At 48.2% G+C, this 24,816-nt stretch overlaps 1 protein-coding gene across 3 annotated transcripts in view; it reads left to right on the top strand.

Annotated features, from left to right (window-relative positions):
* The first annotated feature begins 594 nt into the window (after positions 1 to 594).
* Positions 595 to 24,816, top strand: part of RAD51AP1 (RAD51 associated protein 1) — a 124,539-nt gene continuing 100,317 nt past the window's right edge. The window contains exons 1-3 of one of the 3 annotated variants that reach the window (XM_063928483.1): positions 595 to 784; positions 7,547 to 7,596; positions 16,725 to 16,857. In XM_063928483.1, coding sequence (XP_063784553.1) covers positions 777 to 784; positions 7,547 to 7,596; positions 16,725 to 16,857 — 191 coding nt within the window. In that variant the 5' untranslated portion in view covers positions 595 to 776. The other 2 variants (XM_063928484.1, XM_063928482.1) reach the window with 2 other exon arrangements.

Here is a 24,816-nt window from a genome sequence, read left to right as displayed (position 1 = left end):
AACTCGGAATGACCACCAATAGCTCTCCGTGGTACTGCCTTGTAATAAGCGTATGGGCTGAAACACACTACACGGCTTTTGCCGGCCGGGAAAAAGCCGGACGGCTTTTTCCCGTGCCGGCATTGTAGTTAACAGTGTGAGGGCTAGGGTGCCTTCACACTGCACGGCCCCGGCCCGGCTGCCGGGTTGCAGCCGGGTCTCACCACTGGAAGGTCCGGCGGCCGGGCGGGCCGTCTTTGGAGCCAGTAAACCGTGTGTGTGAAGGGGAGCTTTCACACACAACGGTTTTTACTGTAGCCGTGTATGATGCTGCGCATGCGCACAGCATCACACACGGCTCAAAGCCGTCCTGTGTGACAGACACTGCCGGTTTCTCCCGTATGGCAAAAAGCCGGACAAAGTTTTTGCTAAAAAATTTCCTGCTGCGATCAACTTGGAATTACCCCCATGGTTTTGCCCAACTGCTAAAAAATTTCCTGCTGCGATCAACTTGGAATTACCCCCATTGATCGCAGCAACAGCTAAAAGTTGCTGGCTGCAATCAACTCGGAATGACCACCAATAGCTCTCCCTGGTACTGCCTTGTAATAAGCGTACACTGACTCCTAGCAGGTCACACAAGTAGCACTGGACCATGTAATCACACTGCGGCTGTGCTGTCTCTGGCAGTCATGTGACTCCCGAGGCGGACGCCAGCCCTACCCCACGTGATCACACAGCTGAGCGGTCGCGTCGCGTCCTCTGTAAGCCGGCAGCAGATTCGCGATCTCCCTTCCATGGCCCGGTCAGTAAATATGACCCATACTATAATACACCCATGTAGTGAGTAAACTGGTCTGTAATCTAGAGTTGAAGTTAAGCGCGGAGAAGGAATAGAGGCAGTGTTGCACTATATGGCGAATGTGCTGCTGCAGATGCTCATGAACGGAGATTTGCGCGGGTGATTTCAACTGAGTGGCAGTGCCGGGCACTTTCCCAGGAGAACGGGCACACTGGGGTGATGAGAGGGTGACATCGGGGATCCGGGCACCATGGACAGACATATGAGGTTGGTGATCTTCGGTCCGGAGAGTACGCATAATGCACGTTGAGATCATGGCACACACTGTTTCCTCATCCTCAGCTTCGTCCATACTGTATATTAGTCTACAGACCGGAACCTGCATACATGTAATATATGCCCAGGCACCTGCATACATGCAATGTGTCCCTTTGCCACCCAGGCACCTGCCTACATGCAATGTGCCCCCTCGCTACCCAGTCACCTGCCTACATGCAAAGTGCCCCTTTGCCACCCAGTCACCTGAAGTGTCCCTTTGCCACCCAGTCACCTGCCTACATGCAAAGTGTCCCTTTGCCACCCAGTCACCTGCCTACATGCAAAGTGTCCCTTTGCCACCCAGTCACCTGCCTACATGCAAAGTGTCCCTTTGCCACCCAGTCACCAGGCCTACATGCAAAGTGTCCCTTTGCCACCCAGGCACCAGCCTACATGTAATGTGCTCCTTTGCCGCCCAGGCACCTGCCTACATGTAATGTGCCCCCTCGCCACCCAGGCACCTGCCTACATGTGCCCCTTTGCCACCCAGGCACCAGCCTACATGCAATGTGCCACATTCCAGGCACCTGTGTACACACTGTGCCCGCATTGCTACATAGCAGATGCTTGAGTCACCTCTAGCCAACTCCCAGATGCCTGCGTACACGTTGTATGACCCCTGTGTACACTTGTGCCCCATTACCTCCCGGGCACCTGTGAACACGTAGTGTGCCCCTTCACCACCTCATGCGCCTGTGTACACGTAGTGTGCCCCTTTACCACCTCCCAGGCGCCTGTGTACACGTAGTGTGCCCCTTTACCACCTCCCAGGTGCATGTGTACACGTAGTGTGCCCCTTTACCACCTCCCAGGTGCATGTGTACACGTAGTGTGCCCCTTCACCACCTCCCAGGCGCCTGTGTACACGTAGTGTGCCCCTTCACCACCTCCCATGTGCCTGTGTACATGTAGTGTTCCCCCTCACCACCTCTCATGCGCCTGTGTGCATGTAGTGTGCCCCCCTCACCACCTCCCAGGCGCCTCTATACACGTAGTGTGCCCCCTCACCACCTGGCAATAAAAAATGAAATACTGCTGGCATGTATAATTAAACACGTGCAGGGACAGAGGGCGAGGTGATCGCATTTCCTATCACTTTCAGGTTTTGGGGGCTGCACGGTTTGCTGACCGCACATTCCCAAGTGGAGAGCGCTGGTGAGGGATTCTACTTTTTGCTGACTGTAGCTTATATGCTACAATGAAACCTATGGCTGCTGCTTTTTTTCTTGTCAAAAATGGGGACTGCAGCAGATATCTGAACTCCAATATTGCTGAAGTGCCTGTACATACATTTGGGGATGCTAATTTACAGTTACTCCTTGAGAAAAGGTATTTTTCGGTGATATTCCTCAAATTTTTATTGATCAATAGGCCCTATAGGGAGAGTCTGGTCAGGTGAAGAAGGGATTTCCAGAGGTGTGGAGCGTTAATGTGCTATTCACGCAGTGAACAAGTGTCTATTGAATGTAATGGAGTTCTTAAAGTGCATTTTATCACCTCAGTTTAGAGAAGCATGTGTGTATGATACAATCATTGTTTCTCTTACGTCCTAGAGGATGCTGGGGACTCCGTAAGGACCATGGGGTATAGACGGGCTCCGCAGGAGATAGGGCACCTAAAAAAACTTTGACTATGGGTGTGCACTGGCTCCTCCCTCTATGCCCCTCCTCCAGACCTCAGTTAGATTCTGTGCCCAGAGGAGAAAGGGTACACTGCAGAGAGCTCTCCAGAGTTTTTTGTTTTAAAAGATTTTTGTTAGGTTTTTTATTTTCAGGGAGTCCTGTTGGACCGACTCACAGGGCCCGTCGGGGTCTCAAAAGCGTCCCTTAACACAAGACACTACTACCGACACGGATTCTGATTCCAGTGTCGACTATGACGAAGTAAAATTGCACCCTAGGGTGACTAAAACCATTCAGTGTATGATTGTGGCAATAAGGGATGTGTTGCATATTGAGGATGAACCCTCGGTCCCCGACACAAGGGTACACATGTTTAAGGAAAAGAAAAAGATTATTAATTTTCCCACATCTCATGAATTAAATGATTTCTTTGGAAAAGCTTGGGAGACTCCGGAAAAGAGACCGCAGATCCCCAAAAGAATTTATATGGCATACCCCTTCCCTAAGCAGGACAGGGAGATTTGGGAATCACCCCCCACTGTGGACAAGGCCCTGATGCGCTTGTCCAAGAAAGTGGCGCTACCGTCTCCTGACACAGCGGCCCTTAAGGACCCTGCAGATCGCAGGCAAGAAACTACCTTAAAGTGTATTTATTCTCATACAGGGGCTGTGCTAAGACCGACAATTGCGTCGGCATGGGTGTGTAGCGCAATTGCAGCTTGGACAGATGAGCTGACAGATCAATTTGATAATATGGATAAGGATACTATATTCTTAACTCTAGCCCATATTAAAGACGCAGTCTTATTTATGAGGGATGCTCAAAGGGACATTGGACTGCTAGCTTCTTGGGCCAATGCCATGTCTATCTTGGCGAGAAGATCCTTATGGACTCGCCAATGGACGGGTGATGCGGATTCCAAAAAACATATGGAAGTACTACCCTATAAGGGTGAGGTATTGTTTGGGGATGGGCTGACGGACCTGGTTTCCACAGCTACAGCAGGTAAATCAAATTTTTTACCATATATTCCCCAACAGCAAAAGAAAGTAACACCCTATCAGATGCAGTCCTTTCGGTCGCACAAGTCCAGAAGAGGTCGGGGATCCTCTTTCCTCGCCAGAGGTAAGGGCAGAGGCAAAAGAGCACCTGCTTCGGCAAGTGCTTAGGACCAAAAGTCCTCCCCGGCTGCTCCAAAACCCACAGCATGACGCTGGGGCTCCCCTGAGGGAGTCCGCACCGGTGGGGGCACGTCTTCGACTTTTCAGTTAGACCTGGGTCAGATCAAATCTGAATCCCTGGGTGTTGGAAATAGTTTCCCAGGGGTACAAACTGGAATTCGAGGAGGTGCCCCAGCGCCGATTTTTTAAATCGGCCCTACCAGCTTCCACATCGGAAAGGGATGTAGTGTTAGCTGCAATTCAAACGCTGTGTATACAGCAAGTGATAATCAAGGTTCCCCTGCACCAGCAGGGAAGAGGTTACTACTCAACCCTATTTGTGGTCCCGAAACCGGACGGTTCGGTCAGACCTATTTTGAATCTGAAATCCCTAAACCTGTACATAAAAAGATTCAAATTCAAAATGGAATCACTCAGAGCGATAATAGCCAACATGGAGGAGGGGGAGTTTATGGTGTCTCTGGACATAAAGGATGCGTACCTTCATGTCCCCATATATGCCCCCCATCAGGAATACCTGAGATTCGCTGTACAGGATTGTCATTACCAATTTCAGACGTTGCCGTTTGGACTTTCCACGGCCCCGAGGATTTTCACCAAGATAATGGCGGAAATGATGTTGGTCCTGCGCAAGCATGGTGTCACAATTATCCCATACTTGGACGATCTGATAAAAGCGAGATCAAGGGAGAAATTGCTGAGCAGTGTGACGCTCTCTCTGAGAGTGCTCCAGCAACACGGTTGGATTTTAAATCTACCGAAGTCACAGTTGATTCCGACAACTCGACTACCGTTCCTAGGTATGATACTGGATACGGAACAAATGAAGGTCTTCCTCCCAATAGAGAGAGCCCAGGACATCCAGAACATGGTCAGAGACCTGCTAAAACCGAAAAGGGTGTCAGTTCACCAATGCACTCAAGTTCTGGGAAAAATGGTGGCGGCCTACGAGGCCATTCCCTTCGGAAGGTTCCATGCAAGGACTTTTCAATGGGACCTTCTGGACAGGTGGTCCGGGTCCCATCTGCACTTACATCGGAAAATAACTCTGTCCCCAGGGGCCAGAGTGTCTCTCCTGTGGTGGTTGCAAAGTGCTCACCTGCTGGAGGGTCGCCGGTTCGGAATTCAGGACTGGATCCTGGTTACCACGGACGCGAGCCTCCGAGGATGGGGAGCGGTCACACAGGAAAAACATTTTTTCAGGGACTTTGGTCAGACCAGGAGTCCTGTCTACACATCAATGTGTTGGAACTCAGGGCCATTTACAACGGCCTTCGACAAGCGGAGAGTCTTCTTCGAAACCTACCGGTTCTGATTCAATCAGACAATGTCACAGCAGTGGCTCATGTGAACCGCCAAGGCGGGACAAGAAGCAGAGTCACGATGGCGGAAGCCACCAGGATTCTTCGCTGGGCGGAAAATCACGTAAGCGCTCTGTCAGCTGTCTTCATTCCGGGAGTGGACAACTCGAAAGCAGACTTACTCAGCAGACACGATCTCCATCCAGGAGAGTGGGGACTTCATCAAGAAGTCTTTGCAGACATAACACGTCTTTGGGGAACTCCTCAAATAGACATGATGGCGTCACGCCTCAACAAAAAGCTTCGGAGGTATTGTGCCAGGTCTCGGGACCCTCAGGCAGTGGCAGTAGACGCTCTGATAACACCGTGGGTGTTCAAATCGGTCTACGTGTTTCCTCCTCTTCCTCTCATCACAAAAGTGTTGAGGATCATAAGGCAAAGAAGAGTACAGACGATACTCGTCCCAGACTGGCCTCGAAGGGCCTGGTACTCAGATCTACAAGAGATGCTCACAGGAGATCCCTGGCCTCTTCCTCTGAGGGAAGACCTGTTGCAGCAGGGGCCCTGTGTATTTCAAGACTTACCGCGGTTACGTTTGACGGCATGGCGGTTGAACACAGAATCCTAGCAAAAAAGGGGATTCCGGAAGAGGTCATCCCTAATTTAATAAAGGCTAGGAAGGAGGTGACTGTTAAGCATTATCACCGTATCTGGCGAAAGTATGTGTCTTGGTGTGAGACCAAGAATGCACCTACGGAAGATTTTCATCTGGGTCGTTTTCTCCACTTCCTACAGACAGGAGTGGATATGGGCCTGAAATTAGGCTCTGTTAAGGTTCAGATTTCGGCCCTCTCGATTTTCTTTCAGAAGGAATTGGCTTCTCTTCCAGAAGTCCAGACGTTTGTAAAGGGAGTGCTACACATCCAGCCTCCTTTCGTGCCTCCAGTGGCACCGTGGGACCTCAACGTGGTGTTGCAGTTCCTAAAATCACACTGGTTTGAACCGCTTAACAAGGTTGAGTTGAAATTTCTTACTTGGAAGGTGGTCACGTTGTTGGCCTTGGCATCAGCAAGGCGAGTATCAGAATTGGCGGTTTTGTCACACAAAAGCCCCTACTTGATTTTTCATGTGGATCGAGCTGAATTGATGACACGTCCGCAATTTTTGCCTAAGGTGGTTTCTTCATTCCATGTGAATCAACCTATTGTGGTGCCTGTGGCTACAAGTGACCTGGAGGATTCCAGATCCCTGGACGTAGTCAGGGCCTTAAAGATTTATGTAGCCAGGACGGCTAGAATCAGGAAAACAGAGGCTCTGTTTGTCCTGTATGCGGCAAATAAGATTGGCGCACCTGCTTCGAAGCAGACTATTGCTCGCTGGATCTGTAATACGATTCAGCAGGCTCACTCTACGGCTGGATTGCCGGTACCAAATTCGGTTAAGGCCCATTCCACTAGGAAGGTGGGCTCTTCTTGGGCGGCTGCCCGAGGCGTCTCGGCATTACAACTTTGCCGGGCGGCGACTTGGTCGGGGTCAAACACTTTTGCTAAATTCTACAAGTTTGATACCCTGGCTGATGAGGACCTAGCGTTTGCTCAGTCGGTGCTGCAAAGTCATACGCACTCTCCCGCCCGATTGGATGCTTTGGTATAAACCCCATGGTCCTTACGGAGTCCCCAGCATCCTCTAGGACGTAAGAGAAAATAAGATTTTAAACCTACCGGTAATACTATTTCTCCTTGTCCGTAGAGGATGCTGGGCGCCCGTCCCAGTGCGGAAACTCTGCAAGACTTGTATATAGTTTGTTGCTTACATAAGGGTTATGTTACAGTTGAAATCGGTCTTGGACCGTTACTGTTGTTGTTCATACGGTTAACTGGTTATGTATGATCCATGTTACATGGGATAATTGGTGTGGGCTGGTATGAATCTTGCCCTTGGATTTCTAAATCCTGCCTTGTATTGTCCATCTCCTCTGGGCACAGTTCTCTAACTGAGGTCTGGAGGAGGGGCATAGAGGGAGGAGCCAGTGCACACCCATAGTCAAAGTTCTTTTTAGGTGCCCTATCTCCTGCGGAGCCCGTCTATACCCCATGGTCCTTACGGAGTCCCCAGCATCCTCTACAGACTAGGAGAAATAGATTTACCGGTAGGTTTAAAATCTTATTTTTCCAATGTATTTCTGGCTGAAGGAAGATGTCTTGCATCCCCTTTTGTTTAGCCATGAGATGAACATATTTTGTTATATCTGCGTGTTGGTCTATGGAATGAGGCATATTAATGTTACTAACCAGCATTTTATATCGGCCTGCATAATATATTGCCAAATTGTTCTCTTTCAGGAACACAAAAACAGTTGATTATTCCCAGTTTTTAGAATTGGATAATGATGGTAAGTGTATTTTCTAGAGTAAATTAATTCCCTTGCAAATAAGGGAAGAATGAACTCACTGTTGTGATACAAATATATCTTGGTGACGCATTAGTTGGAATTTCTGCCTAAGTGTGTGATATGATTTACTAGCGGTTGAGATTCCTAACCCTAAAGCTGCATATATACCAGACGTGTAATGTTTCACCTCCCGGGCAGGGCGGTCTCCTTGCATGCAGCTCCCAGACGACAGTCCAGATAGAGCATGCATGCACTGCCGACAGCGAGGATCGTTACCGACCCGCGGGGCCTCGCACCGATCATTGCTGGCGGCATACACACTTGCCGAGAAAATGAGCAACGTTGCTCAGGAAGGGGGAAAATGAGCAACGTCGCTCAGGAAGGGGGAAAATGAGCAACGTCGCTCAGGAAGGGGGAAAATGAGCAACGTCGCTCAGGAAGGGGGAAAATGAGCAACGTTGCTTAGGAAGGGGGAAAATGAGCAACGTCGCTGATTTTCTCAGCAAGTGTGTATGCACCTTTACCCTCCCGGGTGGTGCCCAACCCTAATCCTTCCCATGGGTGCCTAAACCTAACACCCCCCGCCCCCTCGGGTTAACACTAACTGCACGTGGCATACTTACGACCGAGATGTCGGAATTCCAGCATCGTCATATCGTCCGCTGTCGACGTTTTGAAGTTCACTAACTGTTATGTGTGTGTGACTGCACTGTGCTTCCTTTGTGAGATGACCAACAGTCACTGACTAACCTGCTGACTGTGTATGTGTGTGTGTGTATAAATTGAAGACAACTGTGGCAAGGACTAATATTAACAATTGTATAATCTTTGTAAAGCTCTGCATAATAAGATGCTGCTATATATAGTGTTCCCACTAGGATGCGCGCAGGGGTTGCGGGGCAGTGCAGTCGTGCGCAAGAAGGGGGCACTGCCGTGGAGGGGCCCCGTCGATGTCAATATTGGGGCGCACATCATCTGTTCCCTCGGTGGCAGCATGGCACTGGGCAGGCTGTTTTTAGCTGGGAGCTGCTAAAGTGGCAGGTCGCTTTTTTCCCTTAAAAACCGGGCGCGGCGCCCTGCTAAAACAGCCTAGCATCAACACTAAACCATTTACTTGCCCTGGTGCCCTCCAGGGTATTCTTACACCAAAATAATATTTCCCGATCGGTGGCACTCATGGGACTTGTAAATGGGACTTCAGAGATATTAAGTCTGTCCAACGTTTTGGAGGTTTCTTGATAAAAGTCCACAGGACCGAAACTTTGCAGAGACTTAAGCATCTCCGAAGTCTTATATATATATATAATGAAGAGAGTCTGGCGGCACTCAGGAGACTTTTCAACCAGTAGTAAATTTAATTGAGTAACGTCCAACAATATAAATATATATATATATATATATATATATATATATATATATATATATATATATATATAGATATATATATATATATATATATATATAGATATATATATATAGATATATATATATATATAGATAGTGTGTGTTAATAAATAAATATTACTAATAAGTAAATACATGTTACAGTATTAGTGTTTTAAAACTGGGAGACCATTTTGACCCCTAACACAAGGGGTTTGGAAACTTTTACTACCTTCACTTTCATGTGGACTCTTATAATATTGTAGATATGTAATTCCATGTGACTCGCGTTACATTTCATGGTAATTTTTAGAAGTGGGTAGTCATAATTAATCCTTAGAAGCAGAAACAAATGTACACTCTTAGTAGTTATATTTTATTGTTTATATGTGTGACTTGTGTTACTACAGAATAGAGCAGTGTTTTTCAACCACTGTGCCGTGGCACACTAGTGTGCCCTGAGCAGTCTCCAGGTGTGCCGCCATAGAAGCAGAGCTAGGCCTGTCAGTGTTTTGCTGCTACTGAGGCCCTGGAACGATCAGTACTGGTGGGTTTAGTGGTTGCAGAGACAGTTCTAATTTTGGGCCCGGGCAGTGTTGGGCTCTTCTGACTTTCTCAGATGTGGCTCAGGCGTTACCTATGGAGAAGCTGCAACATGACATCCTAGGACACGCAGCTGTACCATGCATCACCATTATATTTGAATGTGCCTTGGCAATATTTAGATCTTGTGTGCCGTGAGTTGTAAAGGTTGAATATCTCTGTAATAGACATAGGAACTGAGGGGACTCTCCTAATTATTTCTACAATATGATTGTTATACTACACACTTATAAGACCCTAAACTTATGATAGACACAAACTAAAAATGTAATGTTAACCAAACTTTACTTAAAATCAATTATAACATGTGACTCGTTACATATGAATGTGACTCACGTTACATTTCTGTACCCAGTCAGGGTTTTGAAAGTTTGACGTTAAAATTTGTTAATACGTTGTGTAGCTAGAAAATTTTGACTGTTACTATTGATGAACTGCTCACCTTAAAAGTATTTTGTGGCAGCAACTATGAAATTACAATTATTATTATAATTTCAGCTATAAAGTATGTAAATTAGCCATTTTTGCATCCGCTTCAACTTCCATCTATGTATGTTTACGCACACGGGAAATCAATATGTGATAAATGTTTACATTTTCAGTTATCACACAATATACCACAGTCTTTTAGCTGAAAAAATATAATAAAATGTTTGTGGTTACGGGAAATTAAATTTTCATGTATTTTGTCTTATATTTCATGGAATGACCTCCCTCTCCCACACACCACCCACCCACACACGCGCACACACGCACACACACACACACGCACACTCACTCACTCTCATCATCCTCATCATCATCATTTGTACTCTTAGATGTTTTCTTTATAGTCAAAAGATCTACTGTTGACATCTGGTTGACGGGTACAAAATGACACAAGTTGTTTTTTTGGGGGGGCTTTATTTTGTGTTTAACCATATATAAATCAAATTAGTAGAAAAAAAATGCGTCCCCTCGTGGACTCGCTTCGAGCGTAGTGGCTCGCTCCGCTTGCCACAAGGTTACTAAAGTTAATAGTTTGTGGCATGGATAGTAAATTCAGCAAAAAAAAGAAAGAAAGTATTTTGACCATTGTCATGTCGACCTTCTGACCCTGTCGACTGTCTATCATCGACGATTTAGGAAAAAGAAGAGATTGTAGCTGAGTTACGGGCCCTACACACTGGCGAGAATACTGAAAGATATGAACGATCTTGTTCATTAATGAAAGAGATACCGTTCATATCTTGCAGCGTGGAGGCACCAGCGATGAACGATGCGCGGCCCCGCACTTGTTCATGGCTGGTGCCCCGTCGCTTGTGCATGCAGGCCAATACGGACGATCTTGTCCATATTTGCCTGCACCCCCCCTCCCCCCCTCTGCTGGGTCGGCCGTATCCGCCGCCGGGCAACTCGGTGGCAGATCGGCAAATGTGTAGGGCCCATAAGAGAGAGAAGCACAGAAGTAAATATTGGTATAACGGGTTATAAGCATGATAATGGATATGATTATATGATTACAGTTGCTCTTAAGCTAAACATGCGTGAGGAATAAGTGATCTCATTTCTCTTACGTCCTAGAGGATGCTGGGGACTCCGTAAGGACCATGGGGATAGACGGGCTCCGCAGGAGACATGGGCACTTTAAGAAAGACTTTAGATCTGGTGTGCACTGGCTCCTCCCTCTATGCCCCTCCTCCAGACCTCAGTTTGATACTGTGCCCAGAGGAGAAGGGTGCACTTCAGGGAGCTCTCCTGAGCTTCCTGACAGAAAGTATATTTGTTAGGTTTTTTTATTTTCAGGGAGCCTGCTGGCAACAGACTCCCTGCATCGAGGGACTGAGAGTAGAGAAGCATACCTACTTCTGTGAGTTTCAAGGCTCTGCTTCTTAGGCTACTGGACACCATTAGCTCCAGAGGGAGTCAGAACACAGGTCTCACCCTGGAGTTCGTCCCGGAGCCGCGCCGCCGTCCTCCTCACAGAGCCGGAAGATAGAAGCCGGGTGAGTATGAGAAGAAAAAGAAGACTTCAGAGGCGGCAGAAGACTTCATGATCTTCACTGAGGTAACGCACAGCAGTGCAGCTGTACGCCATTGCTCCCACACACGGCAGTCACTGTAAGGGTGCAGGGCGCAGGGGGGGCGCCCTGGGCAGCAATATAAACCTCATTTCTTGCAAAAGAGATATATATACAGCTAGGCACTGTATATATAAAGAGCCCCCGCCAGTTTTTATTATATTTAAGCGGGACAGAAGCCCGCTGCGGAGGGGGCGGGGCTTCTCCCTCAGCACTCACCAGCGCCATTTTCTCCACAGCACAGCTGAGAGGAAGCTCCCCTGACTCTCCCCTGCTTATCCACAGTGAAAGGGGGTTTCAGAGAAGGGGGGGGGCACATAATTGGCAGCAAATAATAGTATTACAGCGCTACTGGGTAAACACATTGTGTGTTTTTCCTGGGGTATTAGCGCTGGGTGTGTGCTGGCATACTCTCTCTCTGTCTCTCCAAAGGGCCTTGTGGGGGAACTGTCTTCAGATAAGAGGATTCCCTGAGTGTGTGGTGTGTCGGTACGTGTGTGTCGACATGTCTGAGGTAAAAGGCTCTTCTAAGGAGGAGATGGAGCAAATGTGTGTGTGTGTGGTATCTCCGTCGACAACGCCGACACCTGACTGGATATGTGGAATTAAGTCTGAGGTAAATTTATTGCACAAAAGATTAGACAACAGACAGGGAATCTACCCATGTCTGTCCCTATGTCGCAGGGACCTTCAGAGTCTCAAAACGCCCACTATCCAAAATAATAGACACTGATACCGACACGGAGTCTGACTCCAGTGTCGACTACGATGATGCAAAGTTACAGCTAAAACTGGCAGAAAAGTATTCAATATATGATTATTGTAATAAAAGATGTTTTGCATATCACTGATGACCCATCTGTCCCTGACACGAGGGTACACATGTTTAAGGGGAAGAAAGCTGAGATAACATCTCCCCCCTCTCATGAACCAAATGAGTTGTGTGAAAAAGAGCGGGAATCTCCAGACAAGAAACTGCAGTTTCCCAAAAGAATTCTCATGGCGTATCCTTTCCCTGCTAGGGCCAGGATACGATGGGAATCCTCCCCTAGGGTGGACAAGGCGTTGACGCGTTTACCCAAAAGGTAGCGCTGACATATCAAGATACAGCTACCCTCAGGGATCCTGCAGATAGCATGCAGAAAAGTACTTTGAAGTCCATTTACACACATTCTGGTACACTACTCAGACCGGCGATTGTGTCGGCAGGGGTTTATAGCGCTGTAGCAGCATGGACAGATACCTTATCAGCGGAGATTGAAACCCTAGATAAGGATACCATGTTATTGACCCAAGGATATATAAAAGATAAGACATGCTCAAAGAGACATTGGTCTACTGGGTTCTAGAGTCAACGCTATGTCGATTTCTGCTAGACGTGTCCTGTGGAACATGCAATGGACAGGTGATGCCGACTAAAAGAGGCATATGGAGGTTTTACCTTACATGGGTGAGGAATTGTGTGGAGAAGGGCACTCGGACCTGGTCTCCACAGCTATAGCTGGTAAATCTGATCTTTTGCCTTATATTCCCTCACAGCCTAAGAAAGCACGACATTATCAAATGCAGTCCTTTCGGTCGCAGAAAAACAAGAAAGTACGAGGAGCGTCCTTTCTTACCAGAGGTAAGGGCGCAGGGCACAGCTAGTTCCCAGGAACAGAAGTCCTCCCCGGCCTCTACTAAATCCACCGCATGACGCTGGGGCTCCGCTAAGGGAGTCCACCCCAGTGGGAGCACGTCTTCGACTCTTCAGCCACATCTGAGTTCACTCACAGGTGGATCCCTGGGCAATAGAAATTGTTTCTCAGGGTTACAAGCTGGAATTCGAAGAGGTGCCTCCTCGCCGGTTTTCCTTATCGGCCCTACCGGCTTCTCCCCCAGAAAGGGAGATAATATTAAATACAATTCACACATTGTATCTCCAACAGGTGGTGCTCAAGGTTCCCCTCCTTCAACAAGGAAGGGGATATTACTCAACCTTGGCTGTAGTCCCGAAACCGGACGGTTTGGTCAAACCTATTTTAAAATTAAAATCTCTGAACCTATACTTGAAAAGGTTCAAATTCAAGGTGGAATCACTCAGAGCGATCATCGCCAGCCTGGAAGGGGGGGATTTTATGGTGTATCTAGACATAAAGCATACCTTCATGTTCCCATTTATCCACCCCATCAGGCGTACCTGAGAATTACGGTACAGCATTGTCATTACCAATTTCAGGGTAATTGGCGGAAATGATGGTGCTCCTACGCAAGCAAGGAGTCACAATTATCCCATACTTGGACGATCTCCTAATAAGGGCGAGATCAAAAAAGCAGTTGTTGAACAGCGTGTCACTTTCGCTGAAGGTGTCACAGCAACTCGGCTGGATTCTCAATATCCCGAAGTCACAGTTGGTTCCTATGACTTGTCTGCCCTTCTTGGGTATGATTCTGAATACGGACCAGAAATGGGTTTATATTCCGATAGAGAAGGCCCAGGAACTAATGACTCTGGTAAAAAACCTATCAAAGCCAAAACAGGTGTCAGTGCATCACTGCACTCGGGTCCTGGGAAAGATGGTGGCATCTTACGGCCATTCCCTTTGGCAGGTTCCATGCGAGGACTTTCCAATGGGATCTACGGAACAAGTGGTCCGGATCACATCTACAGATGCATCAGTTAATCACCCTGTCCCCTAGGGCCAGGGTGTTTCTCCTATGGTGGCTGCAGAGTGCTCACCTTCTGCAGGGTCGCAGGTTCGCCATCCAGGACTGGATTCTGGTAGCCACGGACGTGAGCCTCCGAGGTGGGGGAGCAGTCACACAGAGAAGAAACTTCAAAGGTCTTTGGGTCAAGTCAAAAAACTTGTACAACACCCTTCGGCAAGCGGAAACATTGCTTCGCAACCTACCGGTTCTGATCCAGTCAGACAACATCACCACAGTGGCTCATGTAAACCGCCAAGGCGGCACAAAGAGCAGAGTGGAAATGGCAGAAGCCACCAGGATTCTCCGCTGGGCGGAAAATCATGTAAGCGCATTTTCAGCAGTTCATTCCGGGAGTGGACAACTGAGAAGCAGACTTCCTCAGCAAACACGACCTGCATCCAAGAGAGGACTTCTTTAGGAAGCCTTTGCACAGATTGCAAGTCAGTGGTAACTGCCACAGATAGACATGATGGCGTCCCGCCTCAACAAGAAGCTACAGAGGTATTGCACCAGGTCAAGAGACCCTCAGGCAGTAGCTGTAGATGCCCTAGTGACACCGTGGGTGTTCCAGTCGGTCTATGTATTTCCCCGTCTTCCTCTCATACCCAAGGTGTTGAGAATGGTAGGAAGGAGAGGAATGAGAACAATCCTTATTGTTCCAGATTGGCCACGAAGGACCTGGTATCTGGATCTGCAGGAAATGCTCACAGAAGATCAGTGGCTTCTTCCTCTAAGACAGGACCGGTTGCAACAGGGGCCATGTCTATTCCAAGACTTACCGCAGCTGCGTTGGACGGCATGGCGGTTGAACGCCGGATCCTAGCGGATAAGGGTATTCCGGATGAGGTCATTCCTACGCTAATAAAGGCTAGGAAGGACATGACATCTAAACATTATCACCGTATATGGCGAAAATATGTTTCTTGGTGTGAGGCCAGGAATGCTCCTACGGAAGAATTCCATCTGGGCCGTTTCCTTCACTTCCTGCAAACTGGAGTGAATTTCGGGCTAAAATTAGGATCTATTAAGGTTCAGATTTCGTCCTTATCCATTTTCTTTCAAAAGGAATTGGCCTCTCTCCCTGAAGTACAAACTTTTGTGAAGGGAGTACTGCATATTCAGCCTCCTTTTGTACATCCGGTGACGCCTTGGGACCTTAACGTGGTGTTGAGTTTCATTAAGTCACACTGGTTTGAACCACTTAAAACGGTGGAGTTGAAAAATCTCACTTGGAAGGTGGTCATGTTATTAGCCTTGGCATCGGCTAGGCGAGTGTCGGAATTAGCGGCTTTATCACATAAAAGCCCCTATCTGGTTTTCCATATGGATAGAGCGGAATTGCGGACCCGTCCTCAATTCCTGCCAAAATGGTTTCATCCTTTCATATGAACTATTGTGGTGCCTGTGGCTACGCGTGACTTGGAGGATCCCGAGTCCCTTGATGTGGTCAGGGCTTTGAAAATTTACGTGGCCAGATCAGCTACAGTCAGAAAACAGAAGCACTGTTTGTCATGTATGCAACCAACAAGATTGGTGCCCCTGCTTCAAAGTAGACTATTGCTCGCTGGATCTGTAACACGATTCAGCAGGCGCATTCTACGGCGGGATTGCCGTTACCTAAATCGGTCCATACCCATTCCACTAGGAAGGTGGGCTCTTCTTGGGCGGCTGCCAGAGGGGTCTCGGTGCTACAGCTGTGCCGAGCTACTACTTGGTCGGGTTCAATCTCCTTTGCAAAGTTCTATAAGTTTGATACCCTGGCTGAGGAGGACCTCCTGTTTGCTCAATCGGTGCTGCAGAGTCATCCGCACTCTCCCGCCCGTTTGGGAGCTTTGGTATAATCCCCATGGTCCTTACGGAGTCCCCAGCATCCTCTAGGACGTAAGAGAAAATAAGATTTTAAACTTACCGGTAAATCTTTTTCTCGTAGTCCGTAGAGGATGCTGGGCGCCCGTCCCAAGTGCGGACTACTTCTGCAAGACTTGTATATAGTTATTGCTTAAATAAGGGTTATGTTATAGTCTCATCAGTCTTGGACTGATGCTATGTCGTTTTCATACTGTTAACTGGATAGTATATCACAAGTTATACGGTGTGGCTGGTATGAATCTTGCCCTTGGATGAACAAAAATCCTTTCCTCGTATTGTCCGTCTCCTCTGGGCACCGTTTCTCTAACGGAGGTCTGGAGGAGGGGCATAGAGGGAGGAGCCAGTGCACACCAGATCTAAAGTCTTTCTTAAAGTGCCCATGTCTCTTGCGGAGCCCGTCTATCCCCATGGTCCTTACGGAGTCCCCAGCATCCTCTACGGACTACGCGAAAAAGATTTACCGGTAGGTTTAAAATCTTATTTTTCTTTGTGTGAAGAATCATTAATATTTTTTTATTTATACAGATGAGGATTTTGCTTCCTCTGCACCTCTAACTAAAAAAGCGCGAGTGGAGACAAAGAGAGAGAAAAAAGAGAAACCCACAAAGAAAACACACAGACAGGAAAACACCTCACCAAAGAATTCACAGGGAAAAAGGTGATTACAAATACACATTATATAGGTTAAAGCTGGCCATACATCAGACCAACTTTCCTCCAACCGTCCAGCTAGTCTGTCCAACTAATGCTGGGCATGCACAGGAAGATAAAATTGCTGTCAGACTGAAAGGCATTTTATCTGACACTGCAGATATTACAGGCATACACTGAGATCTCTCACAGTGTATTGGCCGTGATATCAGTGCTCCGTCCCCAGGGAGGAACTATTTCCCCCGTTCCTTCCTTTGTGTAGGAACAGGGAAATGTCCTTCAGTCGGCCGCAGCAGGGCGCACACTGCCCGATACGGCCCACATGGCACTTTCAAAATATCGAATCGGACGGACATGCTGGACGATCCGATATTACCTGATCCTTTAGTCCGCATGCACGCTGCAATTATCTGGCCAATCCGCTGATATCTGGCGGATCGGCCAGATAATTGTAGCGTTATGTCCAGCATAAATGGCGCGCCACACACCTAACTTCAACTTTTTCATCAGTACATTCAACTCTTCTCCAACTTGTGATGTCAGAGAAGTAGATGGACAGCGTCTGCCCACTTCTGCATGTTTCAAATAAAAATATATATTTGTTAAAAAGTTGAAGGTCTGTATGTGCAGGTAATTACTATTAAAGTGAAGGCGTTGTTACAATCAAAATAAATTAGTACATAAAAAATTGTGTGGTGAGTGTCAAATCTCCCCCTCCCCCCTCCCAATTTGTAATCCCAAAATCAGGGTTACTATATGGGCTGAAACAACTGGCTTAGGTGGTCAGTGTCTAATTCTGGCACCTGGAATGACTGGATAACCTACTCATAGCACTGTTCTGGCACACGGAATGACTGGCTAACGTACTTTGAGTGGCAATCCAGCACCCGGAACAGTGTAGTATTAGTAGGGTCATTCCACGTCAATTCAAATAGGTGTGTCCACCACTCCTCTCAGAATTTTGTGAATTTTTTTTTTAGTTGAGAGGATGTCAAAAAAACTTTCTGACAAATCTCTCGACTGTCTGATCGTTATTTTCTAAAATATTGATTTGTTAGTTTGTTTTTTCAATTTATTGAACAATTTACTAATTGGGGATTACTTATTCCAGTTTATTTGAAGTATTACCGGTGTTTATAAAGAAATTACTATGAAATTTGGACCCCAAGGTAACTTTTCTTCCCAAATCCAAACTAAATTACTTTATCTGCCTTACGTTTGGGTTACAGCAAAAACGCAAGCTTTTGGAACAGAATTAAAAATGCTATTTTAAATCAACGTTAGATATCCCAAATTTTTTTAGGTGCTTAAGTTCAAATACTGTTGTACCACATACATAATTTACACAAGAAACCATAAAACTTAAACATAACTGAAGCTGAGTCAACAATCACATTATTTTCCCCTTGTTTGGAACTCTTGTAACGTTCTGTAATTTTCCTTAAAGTGTCAACAGACAGTGTATACTGCCTTCCAGTACTTCCTTGCATAGTAGGCATTTCTTTTTCATCCACTAGGGGTCACTGGAGTACTCTGGATATGGACCGGGCGTAGCCGGAAATGGCACATATTTAAATATTTAAATTAGTAACTGGCCATCCCCTCCATATTCCCATAGAGCCTTCAGTATTTTTCTGTGCCTCTAGTCGGAAGGTACTGTGGACTGAATGTCCTGCGATTCTTCAAGCAAGATTATATTTTGTTTTTTTCTACCTGATCCCTTCCCAACTTATCAGAGAAGTTCGGGTTAGGGATCATTGGTGCTGCATTAGTCAGCAGATGGTCTGCCGGTGCTCATACAAAGGGCCCCGCCATTGACCAAAATCAGCGCAGCTGATTGCAGCCACCGGCTGCACAAGGACGCAGGACGGCGCTTACAGAAAAGTCCCGTTATGGCCTCCGCAGGTGGTGCAGGTACTGAGCGGCTAGGCAGCTCTCACTGCCGCCGCTCACTTACTTACTTTTTCTGTCTATTGCGGGCGGTCAGCTCACGCTGCCGCCCATTATGGGGGGGACTGTATGTGTTTATATACTTTAATTGTAAACGTTCCCCTGCTGCCTGCCACTAGTAAAACCTTGCTGCCACTATAATGCTCCACTGGACTTGCAGAGGGAGCCAGCGAGCGAACCCCGGCACTGCCGCAGGGCCGCTCGACCTTCCCCGGATCCCTTCATTGTCAGCACCCGGCGCCGCGGGGCGCTTGCAGGGGTAGCTAGCGAGCAGTTCCCGCCACTACCGCCGGAACGCTCGCCGCTCTCTGGCGTCCGCGCAATCCGTCCTCCTCCCTACGGCTCTGGTGGGGTGAGCGGCCGAGCTGACCGTGGACAGCTGCTGCCGCGGCCCGCTCTGGCGGCCGCTCACCAATCTCCGGCGTGCAGTCCTTCACACGGCCGCGGTAAGACTCGCACTCCCCGTCTGCTGAACAACAAGGGGGGGGGGGAGCAGTAAAAGAAGAAAGTGGGGGAAGTCGGCAGCCAGAATAAAGGCTGCACCTGCAAATGATACTCTTCTGCAGGAGAGAGATGGGGGGAGGAAACCCGCAGGGAGGCCCCAATAACTAAGCTGCGTTTAGGCAGCAAAATAATCAGGATTTTAAGCCTGTGGCCAATATCAGAGTCTCTGTTACATATACAATATAACTGTCGGTGTGTATCTGTGTATGTATATATATGATATATATATTTCTCTAACGTCCTAGTGGATGCTGGGAACTCCGTAAGGACCATGGGGAATAGCGGGCTCCGAAGGAGGCTGGGCACTCTAGAAAGATTTAGGACTACCTGGTGTGCACTGGCTCCTCCCACTATGACCCTCCTCCAAGCCTCAGTTAGATTTCGTGCCCGGCCGAGGTTGGATGCACACTAGGGGCTCTCCTGAGCCCTTAGAAAGAAAGTATAGTTTTAGGTTTTTTATTTTCAGTGAGACCTGCTGGCAACAGGCTCACTGCAGCGAGGGACTAAGGGGAGAAGAAGCGAACTCGCCTGCTTGCAGCCGGATTGGGCTTCTTAGGCTACTGGACACCATTAGCTCCAGAGGGATCGACCGCAGGCCCAGTCCTTGGTGTTCGATCCCGGAGCCGCGCCGCCGTCCCCCTTACAGAGCCAGAAGCAAGAAGAGGTCCGGAAAAACGGCGGCAGAAGACATCAGTCTTCACCAAGGTAGCGCACAGCACTGCAGCTGTGCGCCATTGCTCCTCATGCACACTTCACACTCCGGTCACTGAGGGCGCAGGGCGCTTGGGGGGGGGCGCCCTGAGCTGCAATAAAAACACCTTGGCTGGCAAAAATACCACAATATATAGCCCTAGAGGCTATATATATGGTAAATTCCCCTGCCAGAATCCAGAAAAAAACGGGAGAATAGGCCGCGGAAAAGGGGCGGAGCTATCTCTCAGACACACTGGCGCCATTTCTCCTTCACAGATCCGCTGGAAGGAAGCTCCCTGGCTCTCCCCTGCAGTCTACACTTCAGAACAGGGTAAAAACAGAGAGGGGGGGCACTAAATTTGGGCGCAATACATATATAATATAAAAAGCAGCTATAGGGGACATAACTCAGTTAGTCCCTGCATTATATAGCGCTCTGGTGTGTGCTGGCATACTCTCACTCTGTCCCCCCAAAGGGCTTTTGTGGGTCCTGTCCTCATTCGGAGCATTCCTTGTGTGTGTGCGGTGTGTCGGTACGGCTGTGTCGACATGTTTGATGAGGATAATGATGTGGAGGCGGAGCAGATGCCTTTAGAAGGGATGTCACCCCCTGCGGGGCAGACACCTGAGTGGATGGGCTTATGGAAAGTAATGAGTGCACATATAGACTCCTTATATAAGAAAATCGATGACATGCCAAATGTGGGACAGCCGACTTCTCAGCTCGTGCCTGCCCAGGCGTCGCATGGGTCGTCAGGGGCTCTAAAACGCCCGCTACCTCAAGCAGACCCAGATGTCGACACTGATACTGACACCAGTGTCGACGACGATGAGTCAAACCTGATGCCCACTAAGGCCATTCACTGTATAATTGAGGCAATGAAAGAGGTGTTAAACATTTCTGATATAACTACTGGTACCACTAAAAAGGGTATTATGTTTGGAGAGAAAAAACTACCCGTAGTTTTTCCCCCATCAGATGAATTAAATGAAGTGTGTGAAGAAGCGTGGGCTTTCCCTGATAAAAAATTGGTAATTCCTAAGAAGGTACTAATGGCGTTCCCTTTCCCGCCAGAGGATAGGTCACGTTGGGAAACACCCCCTAGAGTGGATAAAGCGCTCACACGTTTGTCTAAAAAGATGGCACTACCGTCTCCGGATACGGCCGCCCTCAAGGAACCTGCTGATAGAAAGCAGGAGGCGATCCTGAAGTCTGTATATACACACACAGGCATTATACTTAGGCCAGCTATTGCGTCAGCTTGGATGTGCAGTGCTGCCGCTGCTTGGTCAGATAAACTGTCAGAAAATATTGACACATTAGACAGAGACACGATCCTGTTAACCATAGACCATATAAAAGACTCAGTCTTATATATGAGAGATGCACAGAGGGAAATCTGCCGACTGGCATCTAAAGTAAGTGCATTGTCCATTTCTGCTAGGAGAGGCTTATGGACTCGCCAGTGGACAGGAGATGCAGATTCTAAAAAGCACATGGAAGTGTTGCCATATAAGGGTGAGGAATTATTTGGGGATGGTCTCTCGGACCTAGTTTCCACAGCAACGTCTGGGAAGTCAGCATTTTTACCCCATGTCCCCTCACAGCCTAAGAAGGCGCCGTATTATCAGGTTCAGTCCTTTCGGACCCAGAAAAACAGGCGTGGAAAAGGCGGGTCCTTTCTGTCCAGAGGCAGAGGTAGGGGAAAAAGGCTGCAACAAACAGCAGGTTCCCAGGAGCAAAAGTCCTCCCCCGCTTCTTCTTCCAAGTCTGCCGCATGACGGTGGGGCTCCACAGGCGGAGCCAGGTACGGTGGGGGGTCGCCTCAAAAATTTCAGCGATCAGTGGGTTCGCTCACAGGTGGATCCCTGGATCCTGCAAATAGTATCTCAGGGGTACAAGCTGGAATTCGAGGCGTCCCCACCCCACCGGTTCCTAAAATCTGCCTTGCCGATTGCTCCCTCAGACAGGGAGGCGGTGCTAACGGCAATTCACAAGCTGTATTCTCAGCAGGTGATAATCAAGGTACCCCTACTTCAACAAGGCCGGGGTTATTATTCCACACTATTTGTGGTACCGAAACCGGACGGTTCGGTGAGACCCATTCTAAATTTGAAATCCTTGAACACATACATAAAGAAATTCAAGTTCAAGATGGAATCGCTCAGGGCGGTTATTGCAAGCCTGGACGAGGGGGATTACATGGTATCCCTGGACATCAAGGATGCTTACTTGCATGTCCCCATTTACCATCCTCACCAGGAGTACCTCAGATTTGTGGTACAGGATTGCCATTACCAATTCCAGACGCTGCCGTTTGGACTGTCCACGGCACCGAGGGTATTTACCAAGGTTATGGCGGAAATGATGATACTCCTTCGAAGAAAGGGAGTTTTAATTATCCCGTACTTGGACGATCTCCTAATAAAAGCGAGGTCCAAGGAACAGTTGTTGGTGGGAGTAGCACTATCCCAGGATGTGCTGCACCAGCACGGCTGGATTCTGAATATCCCAAAGTCACAGCTGGTTCCGACAACACGGCTACTGTTCCTGGGTATGATTCTGGATACAGTCCAGAAAAAAGTGTTTCTCCCGGAGGAGAAAGCCAGGGAGTTGTCATCTCTAGTCAGAGACCTCCTGAAACCAAAACAGGTCTCAGTGCATCACTGCACGCGGGTCCTGGGAAAGATGGTGGCTTCTTACGAAGCAATTCCCTTCGGCAGGTTCCATGCCAGAATCTTTCAGTGGGACCTGTTGGACCAGTGGTCCGGATCGCATCTTCAGATGCATCGCTTGATAACCCTGTCTCCAAGAACCAGGGTGTCGCTACTGTGGTGGCTGCAGAGTGCCCATCTTCTAGAGGGCCGCAGGTTCGGCATACAGGACTGGGTCCTGGTGACCACGGATGCCAGCCTTCGAGGCTGGGGGGCAGTCACACAGGGAAGAAACTTCCAAGGACTATGGTCGAGTCAGGAGACTTCCCTTCACATAAATATTCTGGAACTAAGGGCCATCTACAATGCCCTAAGTCAAGCAAAATCCCTGCTCCTACACCAGCCGGTGCTGATCCAGTCAGACAACATCACGGCAGTCGCCCATGTAAATCGACAGGGCGGCACAAGAAGCAGGATGGCGATGGCGGAAGCCACAAGAATTCTCCGATGGGCGGAGAATCATGTACTAGCACTGTCAGCAGTGTTCATTCCGGGAGTGGACAACTGGGAAGCAGACTTCCTCAGCAGACACGACCTCCACCTGGGAGAGTGGGGACTTCATCCAGAAGTCTTCCAGATGCTGGTAAACCGTTGGGAAAAACCACAGGTGGACATGATGGCGTCCCGCCTCAACAAAAAGTTAAAAAGATATTGCGCCAGGTCAAGGGACCCTCAGGCGATAGCTGTGGACGCTCTAGTGACACCGTGGGTGTACCGGTCGGTTTATGTGTTCCCTCCTCTGCCTCTCATACCAAAGGTATTGAGAATAATAAGAAAGCTAGGAGTAAACACCATTCTCGTGGTTCCGGATTGGCCAAGACGAGCGTGGTACCCGGAACTTCAAGAGATGCTCTCAGAGGACCCGTGGCCTCTACCGCTCAGACAGGACCTGCTTCAACAGGGGCCCTGTCTGTTCCAAGACTTACCGCGGCTGCGTTTGACGGCATGGCGGTTGAACATCGGATCCTAAAGGAAAAGCGTATTCCGGAAGAAGTCATTCCTACGCTTATTAAGGCCAGGAAAGATGTTACGGCAAAGCATTATCACCGCATATGGCGGAAATATGTTGCATGGTGCGAGGCCAAAAAGGCCCCAACAGAGGAATTTCAACTAGGTCGATTTCTGCATTTCCTGCAAGCAGGAGTGAATATGGGCCTAAAACTAGGCTCCATCAAAGTACAGATCTCGGCTCTGTCGATTTTCTTTCAAAAAGAACTAGCTTCAGTACCTGAAGTTCAGACATTTGTGAAAGGAGTGCTGCATATTCAGCCCCCATTTGTGCCTCCTGTGGCACCTTGAGATCTCAACGTGATGTTGAGTTTCTTAAAATCACATTGGTTTGAGCCACTTAAAACCGTGGATCTGAAATATCTCACGTGGAAAGTGGTCATGTTGTTGGCCCTGGCTTCAGCCAGGCAAGTGTCAGAATTGGCGGCTTTATCATGTAAAAGCCCTTATCTTATTTTCCATATGGATAGGGCAGAATTGAGGACTCGTCCCCAGTTTCTCCCTAAGGTGGTGTCAGCGTTTCACCTGAACCAGCCTATTGTGGTGCCTGCGGCTACTAAGGATTTGGAGGACTCCAAGTTGCTAGACGTTGTCAGGGCCCTGAAAATATGTTTCCAGGACGGCTGGAGTCAGAAAATCTGACTCGCTGTTTATCCTGTATGCACCCAACAAGCTGGGTGCTCCTGCTTCTAAGCAGTCTGTTGCTCGCTGGATTTGTAGTACAATTCAGCTTGCACATTCTGTGGCAGGCATGCCACAGCCAAAATCTGTAAATGCCCATTCCACAAGGAAGGTGGGCTCATCTTGGGCGGCTGCCCGAGGGGTCTCGGCTTTACAACTTTGCCGAGCAGCTACTTGGTCAGGGGCAAACACATTTGCAAAATTCTGCAAATTTGATACCCTGGCTGAGGAGGACCTGGAGTTCTCTCATTCGGTGCTACAGAGTCATCCGCACTCTCCCGCCCGTTTGGGAGCTTTGGTATAATCCCCATGGTCCTTACGGAGTTCCCAGCATCCACTAGGACGTTAGAGAAAATAAGAATTTACTCACCGGTAATTCTATTTCTCGTAGTCCGTAGTGGATGCTGGGCGCCCA

Source organism: Pseudophryne corroboree, chromosome 6 (genome assembly GCF_028390025.1).
Source record: "Pseudophryne corroboree isolate aPseCor3 chromosome 6, aPseCor3.hap2, whole genome shotgun sequence".
NCBI classification, from domain to species: Eukaryota; Metazoa; Chordata; class Amphibia; order Anura; family Myobatrachidae; genus Pseudophryne; species Pseudophryne corroboree.
The sequence above is the reverse complement of the archived record's forward strand: the minus strand, read 5'-3'. Positions and strand labels throughout refer to the sequence as shown.